General features: G+C 26.6%; 1 protein-coding gene and 1 long non-coding RNA gene across 2 annotated transcripts; both read right to left on the reverse strand.

Annotated features, from left to right (window-relative positions):
- Positions 1-1,128: 1,128 nt before the first annotated feature.
- On the reverse strand, positions 1,129-14,714 carry LOC145837135 (uncharacterized). Its single transcript, XR_014369919.1, has 4 exons — positions 14,582-14,714; positions 11,966-12,078; positions 5,450-5,531; positions 1,129-1,332 (listed from the first exon to the last, which is right to left on the reverse strand). It is a non-coding gene; the product is annotated as an uncharacterized LOC145837135 (long non-coding RNA).
- Positions 14,715-20,057: 5,343 nt separating this feature from the next.
- On the reverse strand, positions 20,058-22,170 carry LOC145836893 (cullin-associated NEDD8-dissociated protein 1-like). Its single transcript, XM_082944665.1, has 3 exons — positions 22,117-22,170; positions 20,521-20,655; positions 20,058-20,159 (listed from the first exon to the last, which is right to left on the reverse strand). Exons 1-3 carry the CDS (start codon positions 22,168-22,170, stop codon positions 20,058-20,060), a joined length of 291 nt encoding a protein of 96 aa, XP_082800791.1.
- Between the last annotated feature and the right edge of the window lie 763 nt (positions 22,171-22,933).

A 22,933-nucleotide genomic window follows, 5' to 3' on the forward strand; every position in this document is an offset into this window, starting at 1 on the left:
ATTGTAAAATTAGTTAATGAATTTTTGAAGTAAACGAAAATTTTAATGACTGTCGTAAAATCCTGACAGAAATCTGGCCAGCAAACAATATCAATTTTTTTCTTTTTACGGTTATGTTACAAACCTAGTTTATCATTCTGATCAAATTTGAAATCAAAACTAATTAAAAATATATATATAGATAAATGCAAAAAGTGAATTACTTACTATCAGTATTTCAACGTTTTTATATCTAACAGAATAAATATCATACATTCACAGAATTATACATTCACAGAATTCAAATTTAGTACTCTATGTTTTTACTTGCAAACTTACTTATTAACAGCGAAGAAAATAAAGTAACAATTGTACTAAACTTTAAATTCAAATTGACTTAATACTTAAAAATACACCATTAAAAGCACTTCGAAGTATTTCATACAAACTCTAAACAAGTACAAAAAAAGTTTAATAAACAGTTAAATCTAAGCTAAAAACTTCATTCAAAATTTTTTATTAAAATACTATTACAAAAATCATCTGCTAAATACAATTTCAACCTATTACAATTGTAAAAAATGTTGAAATGGTGAATTGTACTTAAATATAAAAGTCTTATAACTAATACTTTTAATTTTGAATAATTTACTAGAAAATTCAACATTAAAAAAAAAAGAACTTTTAATCTTCAAAACGTTTTTTACCAAAAAAATAAAATCCTTAAACTTTATGTTAACTACAAAAAAAAAGTTAGCTTGAGTAGAAAACTTGATATGAAAGTGCACATTTTAAAAATCGGGAAATCTTAGAATCCTTGTTTACTGTAATGTAGATACTGCGTGCCCCGTTTGAATTGTGGAAGTTTAAAAAGTTTTCTTCAATCCAAAGACGTTTGTAGCAACATCTGGCGCGAAACAGCAATGCTTTGTTTGATTTCGAGAGTGACGTCGAAGTGCCAAATTTATTGCTGTCATAACAAATATGAGTACCGAAAAAGTCTTTAGTAAATGACATTTGAAAAAGTCAACATTTATATGAATCTTTATTTTACATAATTAAAAACCTCTTACTCAAAAGACTAACACTTTTATTGCTTCTAACTTTAAGCAACCTAAAACATTACAAGATGCCAAGGTAGTTATAGTTGAAGCAAATTACGAAGGTGTATATTTTCAAAAATCTCCTACATTTTATTTGATGTAGTATAGCTATTGTGGGCTTCAAGATAAACAGTGGAAATTTAGATAGATCTTACTACAGTCCAGAACAACTTGCTGTAACATTTGGCGCGAAATAGAAACACGTCATTCGATCTCAATTTGACATTCAAGTTATTGCTTCTTTTATAACCTGTAAAAAATATTTGATAAAGTTTAAAATTAGCAAGTTTATTATTGCTTAATCTAAACTTTTTTATAAGAAAAGTTTCTCTCAATGTTATATTAGTAATTTTAAATTTTAATTTTCACTTTTGTTTCAAGTGATTTTTTTATAAAACTGATGTTTTTTCATTTGAAAATTTATCTCCATATTTTACAAACTCTACAAAATTTAAATGTGATCAAAAATTAACAACATATTTAAAATTTACTGCCATGCTATGGCTACATTTAAATTTATATATATCATTTAAACTTACTCATATATTTGTAAACAATTTCGTATTAACTGTATGTGCAACTTTACATGGATAAAAGTTAGATTTTATTTATTGAACTACTTCAAGACTTTTTTATTAGCATGATACCAACAAACTATATTAAAATTTAACTTAACTACTTCAAAATTGAACCGTATTAAGTAGAAAATATTTTATTTAACACCATAGTTGTACATAAATATTCCTTAAGTCTACTAAATAAGTCTTTTTTATGTATGAATGTAATAAATGGTACAGTAAAAATGTTTAGATTTTAAGAATTTGAAAAAAAGTTAGTTTTTTTTGATAACAACAAACATCAAATAGGTACTTCTACTTAATTCAAATTCAAATTAAAACTGGTTGTTTATCTATTAAATAACATTTACTATATAGTAATTATTATATAGCAATGCTTTTAAATTCGATTTATGTTTTAAAAATAAATTTTATTATTTAATTTAGAAAACAATGAGAAGTTATGAATTAGATTTATCCAATAGCAATATATACATACATTGTTTTATCTTATAAATATTTAGATATAACTTAAAATTCAAATAAGTCTCTTTTTTTCTACGAATAGGTTTTTTAAAAGAGTTTTGGTCAATTATAAGAACAATAAATTTATTTATATCAGTTCGCACATTTTTACTCATCTTATAAGTACATTAATTTTTAAAATACTCTTAGCTCAAATAATCTTTTACAAATCCCCGTTTTTTTTTACTTAAATCATCTTGAGGTTCATGAGTTTTAAAGTTTGTTACTATACAAAAGCCCTTATAATAAATGAATTAAAATTAATGAAATAGTTGTTTAGTTTTATTAAACAAATAAATTAGGTGTTAGTTTGTTGTAGATAAAAAAAATAATAAGGATATTTTTGACCATGACAGCAAAAATTCAAATTGTTATTTTAGTTGTTTATGAGTTAAAAGTTTAGATAATCAATAACATGAAAAAGATAAATAGAAACATAATATAATTTTGCGACATAAAACAAACTAGAAACTATTTGACAGAAATAAGTTACAAAAAAAATGTTGGAATATGTGTAACTTAATTTAGATATTTTTATATTAAGTTGAACTTACTCAAAATAAATTTATATGACTAACTGTAAAATACATATTTAGAAGTTTATAAGAAAAATTAATTGTGCAATAAGTATATAAAAACAGAATACTAAAAATAATTTCGAATACTGAATTTTTGAAAAACAGTGCAACTAATATATCAAAAGTATACATTAAACCATTTATAATTCAACAAATAAAACATAAAATAACTATTAAAATAAGATTGTTTTGTTTTTTTTAATTATAGTTTTATTTTTAAAAATAAACGAAAAGCTCATATGAATACTTATATTGTTTTACAAGATATAAAACTGAAGCACAATGACAGTCTATTAAATAAAATATTATGAAAATTATTAGGCTATTCCAAAAAAGACCTTAAATTTATTAAATTTTGGATAAACAATAAAATAAATTAGTTACTATTTTCGATTGATTATAAAAGTTTTAGAAAACAACTTTTTTCATTTTGAAATTTTATAGTCCCTGGTATTATACCAGCCCTGATATCAAAAAACCAAAATGTTCAAATCATGCTTAAAAAGACTAGTTTATATTTTAACACTTGGTGTTTAAAATTATGATGGAAGATGCTTTCTTTATATTTAAGTTAGTGAATAATTTTGGAATAATTTTCAGTTAATAATTTTTTTTTAAATGTTAGTTAATAACAATAGTATAAAAAATAATAGATTTATGATTTTATAATATTGAAAAAAAATAAACTTCTTAATTATTTTAAATTATAAAAGAATCTTTCCTGAAAGTTTAAGGTATCTAGCCCAGCAATCAAAAAGTATAAGATAGTTTTTTGGTGAATTTATAAAAATCTAGAAAACTGAAGATGAAAAAGGTACACATTGTATCCAAAACTTTTAGTGAAAAGTAATATATTACATAAGTTAATAATTTTTTTTGTTCTATAAAAAGTTACATTTAATTTATACAAAATTTACTAATAATTTTGATCATATAAGAGCTGTTGAAATTTGTAAAAAATGTCCTAACCCTTCCCATTCCCCTATGCCCTTAAAGTTATTCTTTTAGTTATTTGCTCTTACTTTTTTTTTATAATTTCCCTTAAAATTTTTTTTCTTAGTCTAGTTTTTGGTCACTCAGGCTGAATTTTTTCCCAACAAAAAGTTATGATATGTATTCACACTTTTGGTATGTTCCCTCTGCACTAGTAAAATATAGAAAACTGTAGAAAATCGCAGTTTAAGAAAAAACAAATGCAAGAGAGAATTTTTTTAAATGTTTACCACTAAAAGGTGACTCAGGCTTATTTGGGAATTTTGAAAACACTCAGGCTGACTCAAACCATCTCAGACTATTTTAAAGTTTTATGTTGTAATTAAACACTATTGTTAATATTTAGCTATCTTATATTTTTAAAATAAGTTTCAAGTTTTAGCTCATTGTTGTATACTGTGATTCAAACTAAAGCTACCCAAAGCTAGCTTGATGTAGCTCATACTATTTTTGCTCATTAAAGCTGGGTTATTTGCCACTAAGAGTGGCAGCCCTTTAAAAACACAAGAAAACCTTTTACTTCACTTTCTTATGTTGCTTGGTCATTTTCAATAAAAAATACAATTGTAATTATCAAAAATTATAAAATACAACAAAATAATAATTTCTGTACACACTACCAGTAACAGTTTAGGTAACATTAGAACAAGCTTTAAGTAGACAGAACAAATAAAAATGCCCTTAACTCATCTGTACAGCAGCTAGCAGTATTCTGTATCCTTGTGGATAACTGCACTTTTTGAAAATATTGAATATGAAAAATAACCAACTTTTTTTCCCAACTCAGAATTTTTGAAAATAAATGGCAACTTTGACATTAGAATTGTACAAAAAGAATTATAAAAATTATATAGAAATAATAAAACAACAATAATAGAAAGTCTGTATAAAAAAAAAATTTAAGATCTAGTATATGGTATGCCTTTATTTTATATAATAGTTATTTACTCGATTTAAAAACCTATTGTTGAGAATGTTTCTGGAAATTTATGTCATATTAGTTTAATTTTTTGCTGAAAGACAGGATTTATTAAATACTAAATTCAAGTTTTGTCCTTTACACTTGTAATAAGAAAACTTATAAAAATACTTTAATATATTTAAATATCAGAAAACAGGGTTGTACGTTCATACTCTCAAGTTGCTCAATATAACTCAGACCAGTTTAAAAAAATTAAAACTCAAGCATTTTGAACTTTATTTGAAAAAACTCAAGTTTGACTTTCTGTTACAAAATTCAAGCTGGTTTAGATTTTTTTTTAATATCAGGCTATTGTTTTTGACTTAATTTTTTTTTTTTTTCAAAATATTGAGTTCTCTTTGAATTTTTGCTATTTATTTGGTAGTATGTTTGATTAACAGTCATATTTTACATTTTTTGGCTATACTATAATTTTTAAAAGTCACAGGCTAGTTTTTTGGTCACTTAGGCCAGCTTTTCTTGACTCAAAAAATGTCAACCATGAACAAATATAGAAGTAAAGTTATATTTTACAATATCACATACCAAAAAACAAAACTATTGCTCAAGCAAAAGTATTGTAAAACATCATTTGTATATTTTTTCAGGGTTGCCACTCTTTGAATCAAAAAGTCTGAATGCCCAGAGTAAATATAATGAATATACCAGAGTATAAAGTAAACTTATGAAGTCAGTACCTGGTTTAGTAAATAGCAATGTATAGTTGAATAGCAATGAATATACTAAACTCACAGTTTGTAAAACTTTTGGTAGTAAAGTTGCAATTTAGCTGACGGAGGAGGTTTTAGACTGGATCCCAGAGCTTTCATTTGATCTGTAAAAAGAAAAAAAAGGTTCTAGAAAGCTTATAATTTTCACTAAAAAATTGTTTAATCCAGGGTTTCTACTACCAATACCACATACCAAAGTTTCTCAATAAGTTGTTACTATTACTAATGCTATTAGTAAGTATTTTTTAGGTGATGTCATTAATTAGTTCTATTACTATAAGTGCTGTATTTTATATATAACTTTTGGGCATAGGGGATCCAGCTTGATTTTTACTAATTTATCTTATCTTATAGTGTTTTATCTTAGCTATCAGACATTTTTAACCCCTTAAAAAATTCAAAGTAATTTTTGAGCTATGAACGTTCAAAGCTTGTATCCTCAATAGGTTCCTAATGGAAGGCACAATAAAAAAACACTAACAAAGACCATTTCACTAAAAATCTATCTCTTCCTTCATATTTTAACTAATCTTCGAATTTTCACATAGAGTCTATAATCAAATTTAAAAAATTGAATGCAGGATTTTCTTTAATTAAAAAAAAATATTTTATTAAAAAGAATCAGCTAATTTTTTTTGTTTAAAATTTCTATTTTTTAATGTTCTAAAATCCTACATTCAAAGTCTTTTAAACTATAAAAGGAATGTTTCCTGAAAATTTGACGTTTTAAGCTCAAAAAATGGAGGAGAAGATATATTTTTAGTAGTTTTTTAAATTTCCAAGAAAATTGAACCCAAAAAAAAATGTGGTCCATATGTTTGTATTGGAAACTTTTTATAAAAATTACAATATCTTAAACTTTAAATAAGATTATTTTGTTTTATAAAAAATGACTTGCAGTTTGTATTTCAAGCTTTCATATAAGATGTAATGTTATTTTTAGTAAAAAAATATCAGATTCCCCCTGTACCCTTAATACATATTTTTTTTTTGCTTATTTTTATATACTTCTTCCCATCTACTTCAAGTTTAACAAACTTAAGTAAAAGATAAATAAACAATGCCATTATGAGTAAAATACTAGTAACATATATTTTCTTAAACTTTAACCACCAGCACTACATCTTACTCAAAGTAATTGTATAACTAAAGGCCACTGACTGAAATATGTTTTGCTTAAAAGGATTTTTTGTGTATCTAAACCACTTTCTATGGCCTCGAATGAGTTTTACTTATTTAAGGGCATATGTAGGGGTCCACATTATTTCTACAAGTTGATCTTATTTAATAGGGTTCAATCTAAGCTATCAGGCATTTTTAATAGCTTGAAAAAATTCAAAGTAATTTTGTGATATAAGCAATCAAAGTCTGTGACCTCAATAGGTTCCTAATGGGAGGGCAAACCAAAAACGGAAAAAAATAATTCTATTAAAAATATATCTTTTCCTTCGTTATTTAAGTTATCTACAAATTTTCACAGAAAGTCCATTATTAAATTTAAAAATATTATTTGGAGAAAGTTTTTGATTCTAAAAAACAAAACATTTATTTTAAAAAATCACTTATTTGTTTTGTAATTCTTTAGCAAAAATTTAATATTTCTATAATTGCAAATTAAATATATTTTAAACTAAAAAATAAATATTTTCTGGGAGTTTGAGGTGTTTAGCTCAAAAAATGAAGGAGAAGATAGATTTTTAGTCATTTTTAAAATTTCTAAGAAAATTCATTTTAAAAAACTTGCGGTCCATTTTGTTAGTATCAAAAGCTTTTTACAAAAATTACAAAATATCAAAAGTTATATAAGATTTTTTAATTCCATAAAAACTGGCTTGTAATTTGTACTTGAAGCTAACATAAAGGCTAAAGTTATTTTTAGTTAAAAATATAGTTGGATCTCCCCTATGCCCTTAAATTAAGTTTTCAGTTTTTTGAGCTTAAAAAAGTTCTGTAAGTATTTTGAACTATTATTTCTCTAAAGTGAATACAAGTTTTAATCAGGTTATAAACTCTTGATAGCAAGGGTGTTTTTCAAAGTCATTATAAGGTTGGGGTGAAGCAAAAATACCTCATGAATTTTGTCAAACTTAAATGTTCCAATTTAAATGCTATAGCAATCTGTGCACAAATTGTATATTTTAAATTAAAAAAAAAACTGCAACAGATGATGTGTAGTTGCAAAACAGGCTTTTCAAACTTTTTTTTCAAAAGACCCCCTTAAAAAAACAAAAAAGCTATGGTCTCCTCTAACAAGATTTCTCAAAAAAACGTTATTAAAAACCCTTAAGACCTTTTATTAGTTTTTCATCATTAACTTCAAAATATCTAGTATAAGTTTCAAGTTATAACCTCATGGTCCCAAAGGGGGTCACTTGGCCCACTTTGGGAAACCCTGTTGTAGACTGTATTGTTCTAATCCCCTATCATGTCATGTTGCTTGCTGAGGTATAAATTAAAACCCAAATCATTTATTTTTATACTTGCAGTTAAACTACAATATTACTACAAAATAGTTTCATTTTTGCAAAGTTAACAAAATTTTTCATGAACATGAATAGAACCTAAAACAAATTGTCAAACTATTTTAACTTAATCAACACTAATAACGAAGTAAGGGCTCTTAAATTGATACATAAACATATTTAAAATTACAGATCTTCAGACCAATAGTTAGAGTAATTTTATAACAATGACTATCAAACCAATCAACAATTCTGAAGAAAAAGGTGAACAGGATTTAGCCAACAAGGAAGCCAACCAAGCTGAAGTTGCTGAAAAAAAGCATGATGAAGCCCACTCTGAAAGCATTCAGCATGAAGCAGATGAAGTCTCCATGGACTCAGATGTATATGAAGAATCCGAAAGCTCCTGGGAAATCTCCACAGACGAGGATGAAGAATTGGAATTTACAGTGCAGAATAAAAACAACTGGAACATTCAAAAGCTGCTGGAATGCATCCAATACAACCAGCACCTCCCAGACATTCTCAAATTAAAGTGGAACAAACTCTTCAACCAAAACCGAGACAGGCTCTTTGCGCGGGAGGTTATGATCCAATGCAGAGCAGCAAAAGACACGGCTTACACGTTCAATGGCAAGGACTTAATGAGTCTGGCCATTGAAGACAATGAGCTCATAGGCAACGTGTTGGACTTGATAATAAAATTGAAGTGCAAGGACACTCTTGTGCGCTACATTGAGACATCAACAACTGAGTTGATTAGTACGACCAGGGAAGGCATCCCAAAGTTTGAAGAGGACCGGGCGATGGGTGTGTACAACCTCAGTTTGGGCCCAAAAGTGAAGCATTGGATATTGTTCATGCTTTGCAAGGCGATGAGGACAATCTATATTATTGACCCCATGCATGGTAAAAACGGAGAGCGCCAGGAAACCCTTGGTAGGAATCTGCTTCAGTGGTTCACTGAGATCAACCACAAAAAACAAGAAGATGACAAAGGAAAAGGTGAGGAAAATGAGCAGATTGTTTACGCTGGAAAAAAGTCCAGAGATGTGCACTCTTGCGACCCTAAACCTACTGGTTGGAACTTTGATTGGTCGGTGAAGTGCATTGAGCACGACCTGCAGAAGGACGGCACCAGCTGCGGGTTGTTCTGCATTGAGTTTGCGCTTCAGCTGCTGGAAGAATACCCTGACATTCCTGACAAGCTGAACGTTGATTCGAACATGATGAGCATCAGGAGAAAGCACTTTGCCACCCTCCTGCAAAGCGTAGATGAAAGTAAATATAAACTTTAATAGATGTTTCTCCAACTGCAATTTTACCAGTGACTGTTTACACAGCTTTGTTGTATATTACAATGTATGAAATGAGTTGTAACAGTTTAAGGTTTTTATTTACTTATTAGGCAATTTTGTGATTTAGTTTAGTAGGAAATTCTTGGTAATGTTACTACAAGATGTTTTAACTTTTTGTATTTTTATCCTAAATTCTTTTATACAGTGCTATTTGTTAGGCTGTGAAATAATAAGGATTTTAAAAAGTATAAATATTTCTTTTTCAATGCTTACTGTATATAATATCAGTTTAGCTTTTTTACTATTTGGTAAATTAGAAAACTTTAGATTAAAATGATTTGTATATTTTATTTTTAATTGTACATGTACTTTTTTTGTAAAACATGCTAGTCTTAAAAGTCGTGTGAATTGATTTACTTCCTATTTTAAAACACTGATTATCTTTAAAAATTTAGAGATTGTTTTTAATTTTCAAAAATCTTCTTTAGACAATTTTGTGCATAAATATTTAATAGAAGGGTTTCTAATGTGAATTTTATGTTACTAAACAGTATAAAGGCCATAGGGGGGTTAGCCATGTTTTTTACATTTTGATCTTATATTATAGAGTTTTAACTAAGATTCAAGTTTCTTTTTACCATTTCAAAAAACTAAAATTAGTTTATGATATATGACCGGTTAACGTTGGGCCGCACAATAGGTGCCTTATGGGGAGGGAAAACTAAAACAGCAAAAAATGACTATTTTGTTTAAAATCTATCTCCTTAAGTTTCAAGCGATCTTCTTCAAACTTTCACAGTCTAACCTTTATACAATAACAAAAAAGCATTACTTTAGATTTGAGTTAAAATACCTTTTTTTAAAGACTTTTTTTTTAATTATTGTGACAAAATTTTAATTTTTTTAAATATATTAAAATACATAAGTAATGATTTTTCTAATAATGTAAGGAACATTTCCTAAATTTATGAATAAGATTGCTGAAGAAATGGAGGATATAGATTTTTAGTGACTATTAAACATCTAAGAAAATTGACCTCAAAATATTTGCGGTCCATAAAGTTGTTTAGGAAACTTAAAAAAAAAATTATCTCAAAACTGATATTTTTGATTATAAAAATTGGCTTGTAGTTTGTACTTTAAACTTTTAAATAAAAGCCAACAATTTTTTTTTATTTGTTGGGACCCCCTATGGCCTTGATTTAGTTTGATTAAAAGTTAAAAACATACTTTTTTAGCAAAATGTATTTAGCTTTTGACGTAATAAACCAACCAAAACATACAAATGGACAACATTTTTTTAAACATTTATAGAAACTACTTATAAACTTAAATCATTTGAGGTAATCTTATAAGAAACTAGTAGGACTTTCAGATATATTGTAACTCGGCTATAGAAATAGCACTATTTGGTATTCTGTTTTATATCCATTCTCTGACACAAAAAAAAAGCCAGAGTTAAATTAAACTATAAGGAGTTTATGATTTTTATTTTTATCAAGACTCAAAAGCTATAAAAAACTGTTAATTAGGCTTGAATAATTAAAATTATATCATTAGCAAAAAAAGTTAGTTACATAGAAAGAAATACCTTATTCTCATAAAAATTTAGTTCGAAAATAATAAAAAATAGAATGATAGTAAAAAACAATACAAATTTGTTTCAGTTTTACAAATAAATTTAAACAAATCAAAGCCATTTTAAATACTTTTAACAAGTTAGCGTGATTTTTTCTGCAATTTTGTCTTAAATAAACCAATTTTGAGACAAAAACCATGAAGCTTTAGTATAGCTTAATAGCAATTTAACAGTAGGCAGATTTAGTATTTTAATAACTGAGTCAATTAGGGTATAAATAAATTATGACCCTCTTAAGAAAGCTAAGATTATGAATTAATTATGTTTAATACAGTATAATATTTTTAAGACCATGGAAGGGTCCAAGCATTTATGTAAAAAAAAATTAGGATTATTAATAAAGCTTAAAATGTGAAAAAAAAACATATTAATCTTTGAACTATTTGTAAAGTTATATATAAGTAGTTATATTCAAATGAAGATGAATTGTTTTCCGAAGCAAGGTATATGGAATTTTTTTATAGCGTATGAGGCAACATACAGGCTGCAGGACAGATCTAATAAAGTTTATAAAAATAGTAGATAAAAATTATATAATATAGAGAATAATAATACAGAATTTAGTATTTTTTATTAATATCAAAAAAATAATTTTTTTGAAATATCAATAAAATTTATACTCATTAAGTTTTTCCCTGAAGAATAATCAGGAAATGAGGCCAAACTGTTATTTAATTTATGTCTTTAATAACGTTTTCTAAACCACTAGTTACATATTTTAAATTTTTTAATAGTAATTTTTTTTTACTTTAAGACAAATACTTATTATTAGTTCAAGAAAATATAACCGAATTCAAGTATTATTAATAATAAAAAGGTTAAAGTTTAAAGTTTTGATCTAACAAAAAAGTGTAAATTCTCATTTTACAAGGTGATAATCCTAAAACTTCAAGTATTTAAACTACTAAAATTAGACAGCATCAATTACCTAAAACTTTAAACTTTTATAGAAAAGATTAAATTAATTAGTACAGCTATTGGTACAAAAAGTATAAGTTGAAACCGTAAATGCCAAATTTGCATTGAGGTATATGAATCACTAACTTATTTTATTGCTTATCTATAGTTGACCCAAGTAAAATACAAAATAGTTAAAAAAAGTTTTATAAATACTTGAGTTTATTTTTATAAAAACTAACTCATTTACAGCTTTCCATGTTTTTTGCCTACTGAAATGTTGGCTGCAATTCTGGCTTCACCCCAACTATTTTCACATTAGTTGCATATGATTCATAGCCCATGGTAGATGACTCTAGAAATAATATTGAAAAGTAACTCAAATTTATTTATCTATTGACAATGATAGTCTGTAATTAATAATCTGTGTAAGTTATAGCAAAAGGGTTGTACATACCAATTTGATCATCAGACCACAAGCCCTTGGTAGACTGAGACTTGTTTTGTCCTGATTAGGACTCATCAGTCAGCCTCAACCAAAGAACTTGTAGTCCTCAATCTACTATTGGTTTATACATGCAAGCATTTGCTGGTAATGATCAGTGTTGTCAGCATTGTCTTTTGCCGTGCAACGTTCAATACATTGTCCATTAGGGAAGACATCTGGTACACTCATATTATATACTACCAACAAAAACATTGGCAAAAGTCTGCAGAGCAGAAGCCTGATGATCAAGTTGGTATGATCAACTCTTTTGTAAAACTTGAGGTTTGTCTCATGGCATACGAGAGTCCAGGCTTCTGCTCTGCAGACTTTAGCCAATGTTTTTGTTGACTGAGTAAATTATATAAAGTTTTATATACTAATTTAAATGGTTAAAAAGTAAGCAGTACTCTGATAAACTGCAGGCACCTACCTAGGTACATTTTTTCAAAGCAGCAGCTGCATAAAAAACCATATTTGCTAATATGCTTTAGTTTACAGCTATATTTCTAGATATGCCCCTGGAAAGTTGTATACCAGTATCTAAGAGTTTGGTGAAAAGTGTCAAAAGATTTTTTTGATAATGGTCCCATTGATAAGAATGATTAGTTGTTTGAGGCAGTCAACACAAAAATAGTAGAATGTGGAAGCCTTTTATATTGAGTACTACAAAATTTTGAGATTTAACAATAAAAAGTTACAAAAGAAATATAATTAAGCTAATGCCATCTTAAATGAAACAAACTAGGTAGTGTTAATATAAATGAAAACTGTTAATATTTTCTAAATAATAGATATTAAGTTATGTTTTATTTTAAAATAAAAGTTCTATGCAAGAAAAACAAAACAAAAGTAGTTTTTTTCTCAACTTTGTTTATACAGAAGTTTCTTAATATGACAAGGTTCATTTCTTAACCATTTCAGGTAATTATTTCAAAAAACGTAGGAGAAAATAAGTTTTTAGTGAAATAGTCTTTTCTCTCATTTTTAAGTATACAATATAAAGGAAAATTTTAAAAAGTAATTTGCTTCAGCAGGCTTAAAGCTAGAAAGCTAATTTTTTTTTGTGCTGTCTGTTTATGTGATTTCCTAACATCAAAAAAATGTACTAGGCAAACTTCTAAAAATTTCATTTTTGAGGGGCAACAGATGCACCCTAATGGCCACCCTGATATATTTGTATAAGTAAGAGTTGTCAAAGACTCATTGTTTTTACAAAAAATTTACTCAAGTTTCTAAAAATTCCTAAAAAAAATCACTATTTTGTAACCATATTGAGACAACTTATTAGAATACACAAAGTATTAAAAGAATTTAATTTAAGACGAAGGTTTGACAATATGATTATAAGAATGCAAATATGCAGCTAACTATAGAAGCATAGTTATAGTTAAAAAGACATTGAAAATAAATATATATATATGTTATGGCTAAGTATATATGTTTAACTAGATATTGAAGCAACATCATGCTAGGCATATACCAAGTATCTATTAGTGTATAATTCAAGCTTTTAAATACTTTTCTAATACTGGCTACTTTTATAATAAAATTTTGGATGCCACAAAAGACAAATATGATGTTGCTTGTTATTGATACTTGGTTTTGTGTTTCAAATTTTACATTTGAATTTAAAGAAGCTAGTTTTGGTTAGATTTTCTTTATTTACTTTATAAGTTATTTATCTTTTAAGGGTTTTTAACCAAAAAGAGTGTTTTCAAATGTGACACAACCATTTCCTTCTAAATTTCCTTCTAGATATAATTCAGATATAAATAGGGTTGCTAAATTTTTTTGCCAAATTTTCTTTAGGTTTTCAAAATTTTCTCCAGGTTTTTAAAAGTATAAATTTCAGGGTCTATTTTAATTTAAAGTCAATTCCAGGTAACAACCTACGTTAAACAGTATGATAACATTGTAAAGATACTGCAAAGCTACTTTAAATGTGTTTTTCAATCAAAAAATTGATGATGAGAATAATTTTTTATCTATTTGCTAGATTTCTTGAGCCAAATTAAAATTTTACTACTGAATATGTTAATATTGTAAAAAATTCAAGGTTTTTTCAGCTTTAATTGTCAAATTCCAGGTTGTTGCATGTTTTTTGACAACCCTGTATAATTTATAGGGGTCCTTATAATAGCTTTGATAATTTTATGACAACCCAGTGGTCCACAAATGTATAAAAAAGAAAACTTTACTTAGTATATAAAGTAAAAAATTTTGGTGTGATATATTATTTTAAATATTTTAATGAAAATTGTTAAAGAGTCTTCCCCAGAAAACGTTTATTGTTGCAAGGGGTAGAGTTTGAGACTGATGTTTTTTACCTTAAAAAAAAGAGTCAGGTTAAATATTTTCTAATGTAACTTACTTGCTTTATCTCCATAGAATACCTATCCATGCATAAGTGACTACTTGCACATTTACTCCTTAGACCAAAACTTGACTCTTTCGCAAATAAAATAATTTCTGGTTTAAATTATAATTAATTTTAATTAATTAACTTTAGTTTTGTAAATTTAGTTTTATATCATTACAAAATTTTAATTACTTAAACTACGGGAAATAACCTATAAGTAATCTCATTGAAATTTTCAGGGATATATTATAAACCAAAGAATCTATATTTTTGCTTTACCAAATGATTTGTACAAAGTCAGCACCTAAATCGTTTTCATAGTGTTGTCATATATCTATTAAATTACAATTATTTTTTTTTGAAATTTCACATTGATAAGTGTTAAGAGGAAGGGATTTTAAAAGAAGCTAAAGACTTTTTTTTAAGCTTAAAAACTTCACGGCTTAAGAAGACGTTTAAGCCGTAACAAAATAAACACTAAAGTTTTCTTTAATGTTTGTATTTGTGTTGGAGTCTTTAAGATTTGACTCTATAGCTGAAAATCAGTATCAATTTGTATTTTTTAATTGCTGTTTTTTCATTTGCGTTTATGATATTTTTTGTAATATATAGAATTATCAAAACACATCTGGAAATTTAAAGTTAACAACGTTGATCATAAAACAGGTTGGGAAACAATCCATCATATTGGCAAAGCCAAAAAAAAACATTTTCAGTACTTTCATACTAGAAAAGGTCGCGATTGCCAAAGCCGACAGAAGGGATGATTTAAATAAACGTAACGACCATTTTAATTCCTGCTCGCACTTCAAAAAACTCCACTTTAAAACTCAAGTCTTAAGTTGTTCGTAATAAAAGTTTTATGCATGCGGTTAAAAAGTTTTTTATGTAGCTACTATTTTCTTGAAAATAAAAGTTTTTATAAAAAGCATTCAAGTAAAATTTCAAACTTTCATAGCTGTTACAAATATAAAATTGTTTAAATTTTCAATAGTTACGTCATAATTGAAACTAGCTACAGTAAAATACATCTCAACTTAAATCTCACTTAGTATTATTAATTACATTATTATCTAAGTAATGTTTACTTTGAAAAGTAACTAGAATAATAAAGAAAGCTACATATAACTACTTATTATTATTTTTGTTGTTATATTGATTTTGAAACTTAACAAGAACTTAAACTTAACAATAAATTCAATCTTAAAATTAAATTATAATTTGTTTTTTTTTTAAGTAAAAACTAGTTTTTATTAACTGTTTAAGTTCTATTTTCCATGACTGTTTAATATCTTTTTAGATTTTTTATTTAAGCACTGAAGAGGTTTTTAAACGAAACTTAGTTTGTTAAAAAAAGTCTTGAACGAATAAATTCATTATTTTTCCTCTAGTAGTTAAGATCTGTTTATATGTTTTCTAAAAATCAAAGCATATAATAACGTATTTACAATAGCTAATTCTTTTACTGTCGTTTCAGCGCTTCTTGGATGATTGTGAGGTAAAAATTAAATAATATTGCTTTTTAATGCTTTTGAAGTGTTTGCAGATTAATATTACTTTAATGAAATTGAATTTTCATTAAGCAAGAATGTAGCATATTTCTGCTATTATGTAGTCACTTACAGCAAAATAAATAACTTTTTCAATTTTTTGTATTCGTATACAACAAACTTAAAATAGTCGCTTTCCTTTTTACTTCAAAAAGAGGTGAAACTAATTGATATTTTACTTACTTTAATTTTTAACAGTTTGTAAATACTAAATTTGTGAGTTATAATTTAATGATATGTTGTATTTGTATTTATTTTATAACTATGAAATTATAAACGTACAAATAAACTCAAAATTAAATTTAGACTTTTGTAACTAAAAACGAGCGAGTGAGATATTTTGTAATATCACTGGAACAATTTTTTTTTATTAATTTATAGTTTCTGTCTGTGCTTTGTACTGTAGTCTCTATTTGTCTTACTATTTAATTTTTTGAGATTTTGAGATGCAAAACTTGTATTTAAATTTATATTGTTTATGTAAGATGACCAAATTATCTATTGTAATCAAATAAAAAAAAAAGTTTATAATTTGTTTTTAAACTTTCAATAACAAAAAAAAGTTATTTGTTTACGTATTTTCACTGTAAAATCCAAATTTAAGGCGCTCTGGTTCATTGGTATTTTGTTTATCTTTATTTCAAATTTTATTTATAACGTAAACTAATTATTTTTTGTAACACTAGTAAAAAAAAAGTTATAAGTTTAAAGATTTGGTTAAAAATGGTTGGGTTTGATGTTAAAAGTATATCGCTGTAAAATTACTTTAACTCATTTACATAATGTTATAAATTACAATTGCAGTCGAGTCGTATTTTTGAGACTATTTTGTAAAAAGGACGGGTCATTAATAGTTTCTAATTTGAGTGTCATCAATTTTAAGCACGATCCCTTTATATGGCATATATGCTTTATATGCTCTAGCTGTAAATGAAATGTTGGTCTAATTTATAAGGTTGTAGTTATGTGTAGCCAACTTTTTGATCCGCGGGCTAGACTCAAGATAAAAAAAAGTTTTTTTTGCGATCAGAACTGGCTAGAATAAATTTTAGCGGGTCTTGTAAATTTTAAAATTATTCTACAGCAAAATTGTGATGAAATAAGCGATTCTTGAAATAAATACTCTATTAACAGCACCTTTTTAATCATTTCTCATCAAAACCTCAATTTTTTTGTCTTGCACATGTCCTTTTACATCTTAACTACGTCGCGAAATCGTATTTCTTTTTGCTGGCCGTACTTTCATAAATCTTATATTAAGGGAGTTTCGATTACTTATCACAAAAATGCTTTTTTTCTACTCACGGTTCTACTGTGCTGCTGAAAACATCTTTTTATCTTTTCTGGTAACATACTTTTACATAGTTTTAGAACTAATACCTGTTATTAAATATCTTGATAATAAATTTCGCTAACAATTTAAGTAAATTGCTTAACCTCCATAGCGCAAAAGTGATTACTAGTATTTTTGAACCTTAGACACCAGACCTGACTCTTTTACACAATAATTTTCTTTGAGAATTATTCAAATTTAAATTAAAACTACGGGAAATAACCTAGAAGTACTCGCTTTGTAATATTCAAAGACATGTTATAACTTAAAAAGCTATACTTTTACTTTACTAAATAAATTGCGCAAAAACAGCACCTAAATAGTTTTCAAAGTGTCATAAATCAGTTTGATATAACAGATATTTTAAAGTTATTTTTAAAATAGTTTTAATAGTAAAGGATTTTAATAGAAGCTAAAGACTTGTTTTTTTGCAGCTTCAGTAGCTGTAAAGAGACTTTTAAGCTGTATGAAAAAAAACGTTTAATTTTTTAATTAGCTTTTCCTTTTTTTTATAGTTTCTATATTTAAATTTATGCCTAAAGATCAGCTTAAATTTGTCATTTTTTATTGCTGGTTTCCATCTGCGTTTTTAATGTTTTTGTGGCTAGTATACTTAAAGTTCAGTCTGATTTGCATATTTGCTGAGTCAGCAAAATAAAAAAACTTATTTTCATGTTAATTTTAACTGTAGCTATTAATTTTTAATGTGTTTAAGTAAAGTTAGTATGAGATAAGACAAAAGGGTATAAACGAAAAAGAAAATTCGCTCATACAGCAAACATGCAAATCAAACTAATTTTTAAATATTCTTTCCTGTTTTATTTACATTGTCTTTATAGTAACTAATCCCAATAGTTGTTGTTTTTTTGCTTCTAGGTGACTTAGTATAAATAACTGCGAGACAGCTGCTAATTTCGTAACTTACTAAAGCATATCTAGTAAAAAGTTAGAGTTTTATTTTTCAACTTATTTCATTTAAAAAAATAGAACTTGACAGCTATTAAAACTATTTTTAGTCAAAGTGTGACTTTCGTTTTAACAAATTTTAATTTTTTTGCTGAGCTTAAGTGATATTATTAATTAAATTATATAAAGCTTCAGTTGAAGTTAGACGAAAAACTTGTAAAAAAAATACTTGCTAGGTTTTAAATTTTTGAACAAACTTATATAAACAGTTCAATATTTTTTTTATTCTTTAATTAAGGTTTAATACTTTTAAGATTTTTTGTTAAAAATTGTTGTTTGTCTTTTATTTAAGTATTAAAACTTGTTACATCTAGTTGTGAAAAAAACGAATTGCAGAGAACTTTTATATTGTAAATGAGCTGTAAGTTTTACAATGTAAATAATATAAGGGGTTTTTTAGCCATTTTATTTCACATTAAAACCGAGAAACAATCATGTATGGAAATACAGACCATATAAAACTGGTTTAATTTTTTGTCGTAAGTTATATTGCCAACAACTCAGATTAGCGTTCTTATTTGAAGAATTTTGAACATCATCTATAAACATATTTTTCAATATTCAGTTATCCATTTTATTGAAGTAATTAAAAGTCGCTGAAACACAATGCTTCAATTTTTTAACATAGTTATTGGTTATAGTTTAGTCTTCTTTTGTTTCAGCTTGGTACTTCATTTTTACTAAATGTTGCATATCATAAGAAGTTTACTACAAAATAATACTAACTTGTTTAACTAGAGGCAGTAAATATATGAAGCTTACCAATTTTTTACAAAAAAAAACGCTCTTTATATAAAATTTGTTATGCAATTAGTTAAAATAATATAAAATCACAAAAACTAAGTGCAAATTTATATCATTTGGAAATTTCGTCAAAAATTTTAATCATTATTAGAAATTTCTGAAACCTATTTAAATCTAATGTTAGCCATTCAAGTACTTATACTAGTTTTTATTGACTTCAAATTTTTTTATCTCGATCAAAAAAAACATGTTTTTTTTTTCAATTCGAATGGACAAGATTTATATATATTTCAGTTAGTATAGTGCGCCTATGAAACTTATAAGTTAGGTCCAAAACAAACTTTAAATGTTTATACATTTCATTCAGTAAAGTGAACAACGTTATTTGTTTGATTGTTAGAAACTAATTATAGATCTCTACTAAATAAAAGCAGAACAATTCAATTTCTATGACTTTGACACGTCTTTTCAGAACTATTTAATTAAGCACTGACGAGCTCTATGAGCAAGGCTTAGCTTGTAAAATTAATTAGAATATATATATAAAACAAAAAATAATTTTTGTAGTAAAGTGTATTTGTGCTATAAAGAAACATTTTCTTATAAAGAAGTTTTAACCTTAAAAAAATATAAAGGAATTAATAATGCAACATAACTAATTCACTAAAAAAAGATGATTTAAATAAAATATTTCATAATAAAAAACTTAAATTTTAATCAAATACCTTCATAACTATTAAAAAATTATTATTAACAGTTTTAGAAAAACATAGCTAGTCTTTTACCTAAAGGCTAAAAAAATATATTAGTATGCAAGCAAGAAATATATTTTCCTAATCACAAAGTAACACTTAACATAAAACAGTGTTAGTTTTTATGATTTTTAAAATACTTATCAAGAAAGGTCCATTGACTCAACTTTTTTCTGATTATTTACTTGGGTAGCGTCTTTATGTATCGAATCGAACATTCTTTGAAGATCGGAGTTCGATTTCATCTGTGATAATTAATATAGAATTATACCTTGTTTATGTTGAATTATAATACATTGGATTTATTTTGCTATAAAATAACAGACTAAACATATTTAACACTATTTCAATTTGTTTTAAGTTAAAATTTTTAGCGCTAGTGAACCTATGATATTTTTAGTAAAAATTTTAAACTTTTTTGAGTTGTTTGATAAGTAATTAATAAAGCTGTAAGTTTATTTGAATAAAAACAAAAGTTTATAAGGTATTCTGTTCAATTGTAGGTGAACACTTTTTTTATGTGCAACTCTGAGAATTAAAAAAACAAGTTCATTTAAATTAAAAGCACATTTTTATCACATCAAATAATATGTAAACAAAACAAACTTGTGTGAGGAAATCTTGCATTTGTTGTGATTTTTTAACTTGTTGAATTTGCAGTAAAGCATAAACAGCCCTTAATGCACATTTCTTCAGTTCATCTTGTTTTTCAAATTCCTGCTTAACGGAGTCTGCTTTCACCTGTTTAAACAAATAATTAATATAATATTTCTTAAACTTTATATTTTTGGTGGAGATAAAAACATATACTAGCAAACACACGGAAAAAAGTTAAAGTTGTAGAAAACTTTTTGCATTTTTTGTTAAACAGCAAGTGAAATTAATACCAGCTGAACACTAACTGTGTTTCAACATTCTAAACAATAAACATAATAGTGTTATTTTTAACATGATTTCATGGGTTAACTTATAACCCTTTTGAGATTATAAAATCAGTGAAGCGTATTTTAAAATCATAGCATGGTCTACTTCGGGGTCTGCCAAAGTGGGCCAAGCGGCCTCCTTTAGGGACTATGACAAAAATTTAGGGGACCAAAAGCAAAGGGGCTAAGGCGGGCCATGAGGTCATAATTTGAAACTAACACTAGATAATATGGATTTGACGATGAAGAGACAAAAAAGGTCTTAAGTGTTTCAAATGGTAGTTTTGCAACTTAGACTAGATATTCTAAAAAAAGTCTCAAGTTTTTTTAATGGTAATTTTTTGAGTAATCTTGTTGGAGGGGGCCATAGATTTTTCACTTTCTTAAAATGGGTCCATTTAAAAAAAGTTTTGTAAACCCTGGTCTACTTTTACAAATATGCTTATGTATTTATTTGTAGGGAGTTTTGAAAAAAAAGGTGAGTTAAGTTTTGAGTATACTGTCATTTTATTTGCTGGATCTGAGTTTAAATAGCTTTTAATAAGTGTCCTACTTATTTTGGTATGTTTAATTAAATAATGTCTTGACACACATATTTATTAATGAACAACTGTTAAACTATTAGCAATACTCAAAAATATACTGCTCAACTTGCTGACTACTTAACCTACAAATTAGGTTGAAATTTTTTTAAATTAAGTTTAAATGTTTACAACAAACAAATTGTTAAAGATTTCTCTTGTTAACTTTATTTCCATACAAATACTGTATAACATTTTACAAAAAAAGTTTTCTTATATTAGCACAATTTACTGCGATCTTACTTGATCCACTATTTTATTTAAAAAACAATTAGTTAAGGTTGAGAATATTCAAAGTTTCATATCATTAAGTACAGTAAAGAGAGTAAAAATGATAATCCTATCAATTACATAAAAAAGGTTAAATTAATTTGTTAATACATTTTTAAGAATTATAAATTGACTTGGTTAAAATATTAGCTTGTGTTGTGTTATTCAGTATTGTTACATTAATTTTAATAAAATAAAAGCACATTTTTAAATTAACAATAAAACAACAAAATTCTAGGAATAATTCTATATGTCGTAAGTTTGTAACGAAAATAATGTAACTTAACTTTCATAAGTGAAACAAAATGTACCGGTTGTTTATTTTATTATTTGTAGGAGGCAGTTTATTTGGCCAGTTGCCTCGCCTCTGGCTCTAATTAAATTGTTTTTGTAGTTTACTTTTGTAAGTTCCTGTTTTCTTGTTGAACCTTGCTACTAATTTGATTGCTAGATCTGTCCGATTGCAAAAGTTCCTTCTTCATTTCATTTTACGATAGAAAATAGAATTTTGGTTTTTGCTGGTCTTGATTGGTACTCAAGCGTTAGATATAGGTTGAAAACCTGGCGGAACTTTTAAATGTGGTTTGTAACCAGGCGGTATGCTTGTTTTTATTTCTTTACAGCTGTTGTTTTTAAAACTTGCAGGTTGTAGAACATTTTGTAGCAGTTCTTTGCTTTCAAAACCAGGCGGTACATCCAAAGAGTAAGCATGTTTAGAGACTAACGGTTGAATTCCATCAAATCCGGGTGGTGGTAATACTTTATTTTTCGTATTCTTTTCCGCATTAAACCCAGGTGGTGGAGCAATCTTTTTCGTATTCGTTTCTTCACAACTAATGTCAACACAAGCTGCTTCTGTTAAATCATTTAGCTTGTCGTTTTTTACCAGGCCATTGCACTCGAATCCAGGTGGAACGGACAATAATTCTGCAGCAGGTGAAGTTTTTAAGCTTAAATTATTCAACATAGTTTGTTCCAATCCCATGAAATTGATATTAGTGCTAGGTGTGGGTTCAAACCCTGGTGGAGAAACCTTTTTGAATGAATTGTCAGAGCATTTTGAAGCAGATTTAAGCCCGAGTAGTGCGTTTAATGGTTTAGCTTCAGTTTTGCTTTTATTGTTGCTCTTTTCCGCATCTTGAAGCAAATTTAGTTTTCTTGCATCAGGTAAAGGTTTAAACCCTGGCGGAACTTTTAGAAGACTTTTGTTATAACTAGTCGTCTGTTTCGGAATGCAAGAGTAAA

Source organism: Thalia democratica, chromosome 5 (genome assembly GCF_965202585.1).
Source record: "Thalia democratica chromosome 5, ktThaDemo2.hap1.1, whole genome shotgun sequence".
Classification (NCBI taxonomy): domain Eukaryota; kingdom Metazoa; phylum Chordata; class Thaliacea; order Salpida; family Salpidae; genus Thalia; species Thalia democratica.

Bases quoted from the DNA above. Each gene is read 5' to 3' on its own strand.
- LOC145836893 (XM_082944665.1), bottom strand. From the start codon at position 22,170: ATGAAGAAGGAACTTTTGCAATCGGACAGATCTAGCAATCAAATTAGT. The intron at 20,656-22,116 runs GTTCAACAAGAA...TTGTTTAAACAG, and splicing joins GCAATCAAATTAGTAGCAAG to GTGAAAGCAGACTCCGTTAA. The intron at 20,160-20,520 runs GTTTGTTTTGTT...TAATTATCACAG, and splicing joins TGCAAGATTTCCTCACACAA to ATGAAATCGAACTCCGATCT.